Genomic DNA, 9,007 nt, shown 5'->3' on the forward strand with positions numbered 1-9,007 from the left:
ACCATCTTCTCGGCTCCAGTTCCTCAGATTAAAACATGTTTTTGAACAAAGCTTCTGTTTCTTCTACATCTACACTTCACCACAGACTGTGGCCTAAGTAGGAGATAAAAACTTCCCATAAAGAAAGAAAGCCTTGTCCCAAATTGACAAAAAAAAAAAAAAAAAAAAAAAAAAAGCAAAGAAACCAGGGTTGATGATGAAGAAGTTAATTAGTAAAAAACGTTGTTGGATTTGCACCGTAACAGTAGAAAATCTTTGTCTGAATTATTAAATATTTCTGTGTCAGGTTCTGTCACTGAAACGGACTCAGACGACAGGAAACGTTCCCTCGTGTTCCAAACAGAACCTTCGAACAAAGTCAAAGAACGCAGTCGAACATGTGTCAAAAGTCTATCCATGATTTATTGTCAGTCTGTTACATTTAGTTTCTTCTTCTTCTCTAGCAGCATGATTTCACTGACACATTTTCACAGGCAGTTTCCAAAGGTCTGACTTTCTCAGTAGTCAAGGTGTAACGGTGTGAACACAGACAGAACCGTTGGTGCAGAGTGAACAGAACCAGATGAACAGCCCAGAAAAAAGAAAACACAGGTGGGAGTTCGGTGATGAGTGAAAGGTCACATGAAGGTCGTGAAGTGGAAACAAAACCAGAGACGACGACGACTCATTCAGACAGAAAGTTTTCTGATCTCCAGAATTTTTTTTTTCCTCTGACCTTTTACATTAAAACCAAATAAATAGACGTCTGTTGTTTTGGTAAACACTGCGACTTTGAACAAAAGTTGAAAATCTATTTATACCTCAGACAGTCAGTCAGAACCACACTGTCACTTTGACCTTGACGACCTTCAGGTTTTGTTTCATTTTCATCCCCATCAATGCATTCTGAAGTGAATTGCTAAACCTTGACGACCGATCGACCGACGTGAAACCAGACCATAATAATCTGTGGACCCGTGGCTCAGGGACTACAGGGAAAATGTGGTTCAACATGAATGTCGCTTCACCACAGACGGTCCGGTCTAGAACCCAATCTTTGACACACACTCTGCGACTGACCCGCCCTGCCCTGACCAACTGACCGTCCACAGACCTGCGTCCGTCTGCTCAGTGACCAGACGCTCCACACCATAACCAGGTCAAAACAAACTAGAAGAAAAATCTGAACCTCTGAAAAGTGCAGAAAAACTGCAGTACTCGACCACATACTCATACAGTATTGTTTATAACTGATACGTGAATTACTTCATTGATTTAGCAAAAAAGCATGCTGGGTAGAAAAGGTCGTCACTTCTTCTAAAGTGACGTCTTCACCTGCAGTTCCTCTCTCCACCACTATGCTCTATCTACACAGCTGGGACAACGGCCCAGAGTCATAGGCATCGAAATCAATAAAGAGGAAAGTGATCGCCTAGAACTGTCAGAAACCACGAACGAGAGGCCCCTGAGGGAGGCAGGAGGGAGGGGAGGGTGAGGGGAGGGTGAGGGGAGGGTGAGAGGAACTAAGGGAAAAGGAGAGTGAGATTTTTGCTGTGGTACTGTTTACAGTGTGGTACTGTTTACATCTCAGTTTCATGAACCTCAGACAAACATCGGTGAGTTTTAAACGACAGACTGAACACAGTGATGATGCAGCTGTTAGTTTTCCAGAATGAAGCTGTAGAGGGCGACGTTGACAGGTTTGGAAAATATTGCATTTATTTAAAAAAAAATGTTTTTTTTTAATTTGGAAATAACCTGATTGAGAATGTAACTGAAGTTTGAAAATGGGATGAAATAATTAATAATTAATGAATATTTATCTCTTTGTTATAATTCCTGAACTCTTCTGCAGCTTCACTCCGTGAACCGAACGCTGCGACCGTTCAATGCTACGACTTGAACTTCATGACCTTATCGTTCAGTCATGTTAAAACTGCTGCCTGTCTTCAACAGCAGAGGTCACTAGAGGTCCATACATGAGCAAATGAGTGAAAAGAAAGCAGCGACATTAATACTATGATCACAAACTGTCGTTACTTCAACCCGTACTTCACAGTCGGTCAGTACTGCAGAGGATTAGTTTTCAAACAGTCGTTTACATCAGCGCTTCTCAAATGATCACATCTCAGGACCCGGGACCACGTGTTTTACCACGCCTTGTTTACCGGCAAACATTTTATGACGGTTTGACCAAATTTTGCTCAAAATATTTTGGTCCTCTAGGGGTCCACGCTGAGGCTAAAAAAAAGTCACAAAGTTAAGCAAATTGATTTTTTGCTGTTAGCAAGCAAGTCAATTTTTCTGGCCAGACAAATTCTAGTTCTACAAGTTCTATAAAAAAGAAAAAAGTTTTTTCTCTGCTGCTGTCCTGCTTACAGATGGTCGATGCCTCTGTGCCTGCGCAGGAACAACGTGCTACTTAGTCCTAACGGGGCAAAACTTAAACAAAAGGATGAACACAAAAAAATCCTAACGTGTTTTGCAGAATCTTCTCATCTCCAACGTGTCGCACTACAAACAATATTTCTTTATGTATTTACAGTGTGTTGCATCAACGTGAAATATATCATAAATATAAAGAAGAGGAGACGCTGAGACGCGAGAACTGTTTCACTGCTGCATCCCCACGACGCACCGTTTGGTCCTGAGCCATCATTTGAGAAACCTTTCGATCACATGACCTGACCAAGACTCCAGCACAAAGTCACATTAATATCAGACGACAAAACATTTATTTGTTTTCAGCAAAGGGTTTTTTTTTTTCCATCATTACGAAGGCATATACTATTTCCTCTGTATATTAACTGGTATATATTTATATATATATATAATGTATTTATATATATATGTGTATCATATTTATATATAGAAAGAAAAATAAGCGTACATTTTTGCTGAGTAAGATTGAAGGTCAGAAGAGGGCGATGTAAACCACGGTCCATCTGAAACAGGTGAAAGGTGCGACAGCTGGCCCCTCCCCAGCCCCGCCCACAGTAACAGATTTGCATAGGCAAAAATGGGATTAGCCCTTTATAGACAGTGGATCAGTGTCTCTAAAGAAGAAATAAATCCTGAATTCATATATAAAAAAAACAAAAAAACAAAAACAAATAAAAAACAGAGACACAAGAAAATCACAACCTCAGCTAGGCCACGCCCCCTCCCGCCCCTCTGGTTATATATATACATAGTCACTTTTCTGTGCACATTTTGTTTACAGTGTTAGGCTTCAAGTAGATGTCACGACAACTGAACACTGGGTGTGAAATAAATGAGCCAACGATGAGAGGTAGTGAAGAGAGAAAAACAAATCTAAGTGTGAGTAAAGCCGAGGTTCACGGACCTCCTCCAGCTCGTCAGGACACGTCAGCTCTCGCTCGTTACAACAAAACCGACCGCCGACAACGTGAGAAGATAATATTCACAATAAATATGTTTTAAATAGAAATATCCAAACTCTGCCGTGTTGTTCTAACATCGAGGACCTCTACAGGCCAAAGTGAACATTCAGCCGTTAGCAATACTAAGGTCGGGCGCGCTAACAAGTTATCATCACCATCATTAGTTTGGGTGGAACTTATTTTTTGGAGGTTCATCTGGACTAAAGTCTCACACCGCAAAACCTTCCGTGTCTAAATGATCAATATATAAATATATATTGACTGTACATTTGTCTACTGTATTTTTGTGATGGACCAATCACGTCGCAAAGTCCAATTCTTTATATGTATAAATGGAGTTGGGAATAAAAAGTGACTCTGATTTGTTCATATGACCCCCCCCATTACTGATCACTCCCCCACCTAACAGCTTAACAACAACAAATCCTAACGCTGACGTCACATGACATGTCAGGCCAACTCCGATGTTGACGTGATAATAAAGTGTTAACGTTCCCAGCCTTAGTCAAAAGACACCGCCATGTTCTTTCCCCGCGTCACAATAAAGAAGGAGGAAGTGAGACAGGAACTGGTTCCTGTCTCATCACCCCCCCCCCACGCTCTCCTCCCCCCAACTGTAAAGGTCCGTTTGTAAAGAGGCCTCAACAACAAGGACACCATCGGAAGCTGGGGACCAATGTTTGTTTTGCTGCCCTCTGCAGGAGCTGGGTTTGTTAGCAGCTGCAAAATGGACAACGATAAAATGAAAAAAAAAAAAATTGCTTTGTATGGAGTTTGGAGACAGAACAGAACCGGTTGGTTCCAGATTCGACAGCTCTCTTCCGTGTGAATCCCCACCAACCAACGACGGCGTCAAACTCTTCTGCCCACGTCACACACACATATATATGTATATATATGTATATATAAATGTAAACTTGGTTTAATGCACCACAAGTAACAAAGGTCTGGGCGAAGAGGAGGAGGAGCTTCATCTGTGTCCAGAACCTAAAGTCTTCCTGATGCAGGCCAGTTTGTTTTTTTTTTTTGTTGTTTTTTTGTTTTGTTGAGTTTATCGTAACATACAATGTTTACATGCCAGGCCTGAGAACCAGACCCCAAAGTTATAAAAATGTTTTTTTTTTTAAATTATTATTAATATTTTAGGCTGAGTGATAATGGAACATTTATGATGGTAGGAAACGTCTGGAACTGTTCAACCGTCAGAGTGCTTTCCAAGAACAGACGAGCTACAGGTCGGACCGGAGACGACGACGGAGGACGAAACCGCGTTATGTCACAGCCCAGTTATTTCAGACCATCGTTTGTGTCATGCTTTTTTAAAAAACACTGGTCAAAGGTGTCGGAGAACTTGCTCTGGTTACTAAGGCTACATGCACGCTAGCTGAACTAGCTAAACCAGCGCGTCCACAGAGGTATCCTGCTGACACGCTAAGGCTGAGGACACACGGGGACAGTCTGTCCAGATGTTGACTGGAGTCCAGACCGACAGACCACAGGATTGGTCAAAGCCACTGAAGACATCAAACTCTGACCTCTGACCCTTTGCCACAGTTCCATCAGTCTCTCTTCCACCTCTGAGCTCCCGCTCTCCCTCTCTCTCTCTTCACCAACCTTGTTCTCTCCACTTCCTGTCTTCTTCTGACTCCACTTCCTGTCTACTACCCTCTCTTTTTTCATTGGCTGCTGCCAACAGTGGTTTACAGTTGGTTCAATCATGAGTTCACGCTGCCAACTTTTTTTGCAAGTCCAAGTCAAGTCCCAAAATCGGGGTCCGAGTCGGGTCTGAAGTTTTTCGAGTCCAAGTCAAGCTTGACGTCTCACGTCCGAGTCGCGAACTCGAGTCCCCATCTACGCTGACACACGTTTGGACCAACTGACCAGGGTGATGTCATCACCCAGAACAAGGAATCATGGGAAAAATGTGACAATAGAACCTGTGGTCTGTCCTCAGCCCAAACCCTGCTGGTGTCGTTTTGAAACTGCAGCCTGAGGTTTGCTGATCAAACACCTCTGCGTCCACTACAGCAGCTCTGGAGATTCAAATCCAAACTAAATAAGCAGCTCTTCTTTCCACGTTGTGTTTCCAGAGGTCAAACACCGACGACCAGCGCGTTCTCTGGGTGAAAACAAACGTGGCCTCCGGCCAACGGAGAATGTCGGATACAAAAACTGGTCCAAGCCTCTTCAACCATCTACCTCGGGACGAGCCCTCAAGCCCTTAAGGACAATAATGTAGACTGAAGGACGTGTGTATTGCCAAAGGTTAAGAATATTATAGTATTTGTTCGTACCATCACAAAACTGAAGGGGGATCAGTGGTTCGCCTCGCCTCCCTGACATGCAGAATAAAAAAATGTTCTGGTGTGAATCAAAAGGACTCAAAATCCCAGGACCCCCACGGACAGCGTCCTAAAAAACTACATTTGTCAAAGGACAACGTCAACTGCTAGTCTGAAGACTAGTGGTCCCTAAAGTCTTCACAGACCCCCACCAGTATTTGAAGGAGAGAATTCATATTTAGCAGAGAAAGACTGACATGCAGTAGTACTACAACTGGTACTTCAACCACTTCAAACCACTGAAGCTCATCAACAGGTTCTGATCTAGAACCATCTGAGAACAGACAAAGGAGCAGGTTTTGACCCAGGGTCAAAGGTCACCCTCCAGAATTCTACTTCTGATGGAAACACCACTGAAGAAGAGAGCAGACTGACACTCGGAGGATGTCTTTTTTTAAATTTAAAATACACTTTTTAATATATGTTTGTATTATATTTATTTATCAAGCGACTCCAAACCAGAATTAGAATCCTTGCGTACCACTAGAGGGAGACAAAGCACCACTTGTGGTTTATGTACCGCAGGTTGAGAACCACTGCCTTAACGTCCAGTCCCAGGCTGTCGTTTTACAAAAACGTTGACGTAGAAAACCAACGTTGTGAGACAGCGACGTTCACCGTCATCGTTTTATCAACATGCAAGACACTGACATCACCGACGCTCCGGTCTGTGATGCCCATCGTTTGGCACATTTGTCACATTTCCTGATACAGCGCAGCCCTAGTGCAACCCTAAAACAGACCTTCTCTCAGTCCGGGCAAGACGTTAAACTGTTTCCTGCATCACTTCCTGTTAAAACTGAGCCGGAATCAAACTTGGCACCTGGACGTCAGGTACAGTACCTGTGAGGAACTGACAAAACCAGACCAACACCTCACCAGACCGGTCAAGTCTGGTCAACAACAGAGATAAATACTGCACTCATGCACTTTCTACTGCCCCCTACAGGCCAAGAACAAAGAAAGTCCAAATGTTCACATTGTTAAAAAAGTTACTTTGTAACCTAATGGGGGAGTGCGGGGGGAGGGAATGGGGGTATTTGGCAAAACCTCCCTGTGTGAGTTTCGTTTTTTATTTTTCAAAACAATTAACATGCTAAAACCTGGTCAGGCTAATTAAAAAGGCTAACGTGTTAGCATAATAATACACTGATCTGTTTCATGAGCTCCTCCATCGCACACTCTGGACAATCAGAGACCGACGCCTCGGGGACTGAGACCCTCTGGTCTGACGTCTTTGACTTTGTGTTTGGCAACGCCCCCAGAGTCTGTCCAGAACCAGGGTGACTGCTGACCCCCCCCCCCTTCCCTTTCCTCCCCCGAGTCGACACCAGATTTCCACAAACCTCAACAGAGATCATCCGTCGGTGTTTGCTCTAGTTTCTTGGAGATGTTTCACACCTCCTGATCTCAGAGGGTTCCCCGTAGATGAGCTACAGATGAGAGGAATGATGGCACAGCAGTAGAGGATGATGAGGTTTTCTTCTTCTTCTTTAAATTCTAGAGAACTATCGCCAGAGTTCCTCCACTCAGAGTGTGGACAAACAGCAGATGGGAAAAAAAAAGTCCAATCAAAAACCTGAAGCTGCAACTGAAGATGAAACGACCAGGAGATGGCAGTAGTGTCTTCCACCTCATGCTGGTCCAGATTCCTACCTTTAAAGACTCTGGAAACCTGGCTGGGTTTCCTGGAACCTCCTCTGGAGTCACACCTGTGCTGTCAGGTTGTGACGGTCGGATGTGGACGGAGGAGAACAGAGAGGAAAACTCCAGCAGTTCTTGTGAATTCTCAAAGGCATGATTGATGATTGTTGTGTATGCTAAAGGTCATGACCTCAGATGAGTGTGAATGTAGCTGCCCGACCACAAGTCTAGCCCTTACTTCTCCCAGGTGAAGAACTGTAAAAGGTGGAGAAAGTCCTCAGCAGAATGGACAGAAGGGTGGATGGATGGACAGATGGGTGGGTGGGTGGTTGGATGGGTGGGTGGGTGGATGGGTGGGGCAGATCTTCTCCATTCAGAGAATGCAGCAGACGTTTAAAGAGCGGAGTCGAACCCCTTCCCCTCACTGAACACTGACGGCTGGACGGACACGTGTCCTGTCCTGAAAACATCGAAAAGTCCAAAAAACGGTTGCAGTCCACGGCATACATGGTCGAGCTACTGATGAGAGAGAGAGAACCAGTGCCTCTACTGGTCTACGTGAGTAGGACCTCCTCATCTAATTGTCAGAGAGAACCGATCTAACGAACGGGAACGGATTAGAAATATCAAAACTAAAAACTATGAATGAGAGACGGAGGAAGTTGAAGTAGAAAGGTTACAGTACAGGGACAGCTGGCTTGTCCTTTCTGTCTCTCCCTCTTCATCTCCATCTCCGCTGCCTGAGGAGTCCATGTCCACAGGTCTCCAACAACTCGCCAACAGGTTTGGCCTTTTTTCACCAAACGGCCTACAGGTGGCGTTGGCCAGTCGACCTCAAACAAATAGCACAAACTGTGAGGCAAAAACTACGGCTGGCCAGCGGCGATGGTCCTAATGAAGCGACCAAAAACCAGCCGGCGAAGGCCGGCCCGGCTCCAGTGGAGAACTGAGTAGAAATTGCTTAAAAAGTAGAAATGAAATCGACAGCTTCTCGTGATGTCGTTGAGTCTTTTCAACCAAGAAAAGAGGGTGAGTTTCTCCGAACCCAACGCCTGGCACCATAGTAGTATTTGAAGTGTTAGCAGTAGTCTGGTTGCTGTACAATGGCAAGGTCGGGGGTCTAGGTGTCGAGGCAGGTGCGCCTCCTGCTGGCCAGGAGGTCTCTGTAAACAGAGGAGTTGAGGAAACGGGGGTAGGAGTCGCGGTGCATCAGCGTGTAGATCTGGAGCTGGGCCTCCTCGTACATCAGGCTGCTGGGCTCAGCCAGGCTCTGGTTAATTCCTTCTCTGACCCGTGAGTCCAGACTCACCTGAGACGAGGCAGTCCGCCCTGGATTGTGAAGGCTGATTAGACGTTCATCCACACCAGGGTCTAACACTGAACACTGACATATCTGACCTGTGAAATTATACATCCTAGAATTTTTTAGGGCTTTTTTTTAGTGTGTTGGCAAGAATCTGGCGATACGATACCTATCACGATACAGGGAGCTGTGATACGATATACTGTGATACTATAGTCACAATGATATAGTACGACATCCTAGTCTGAGACTCTGTTCCATCTGAACATCAGTTCCTAACACTGGAACAGAGGGATCTACATTTGGAATCACTAGAGAAGAAAGAAAAGAAAAAG

The 9,007-nt window shown here is 44.6% G+C and overlaps 1 protein-coding gene across 1 annotated transcript in view; it reads right to left on the minus strand.

The window, feature by feature from the left end:
* Positions 1 to 4,705: 4,705 nt before the first annotated feature.
* rgs17 (regulator of G protein signaling 17) overlaps positions 4,706 to 9,007 on the minus strand; it is a 5,554-nt gene continuing 1,252 nt past the window's right edge. The window contains exon 3 of the mRNA XM_017037014.2: positions 4,706 to 8,678. Coding sequence (XP_016892503.1) covers positions 8,490 to 8,678 — 189 coding nt within the window. The 3' untranslated portion in view covers positions 4,706 to 8,489. The remainder of the gene's footprint in view (positions 8,679 to 9,007) is intronic.

Source organism: Cynoglossus semilaevis, chromosome 12, assembly GCF_000523025.1.
Source record: "Cynoglossus semilaevis isolate Cse_v1.0 chromosome 12, Cse_v1.0, whole genome shotgun sequence".
Lineage (NCBI taxonomy): Eukaryota > Metazoa > Chordata > Actinopteri > Pleuronectiformes > Cynoglossidae > Cynoglossus > Cynoglossus semilaevis.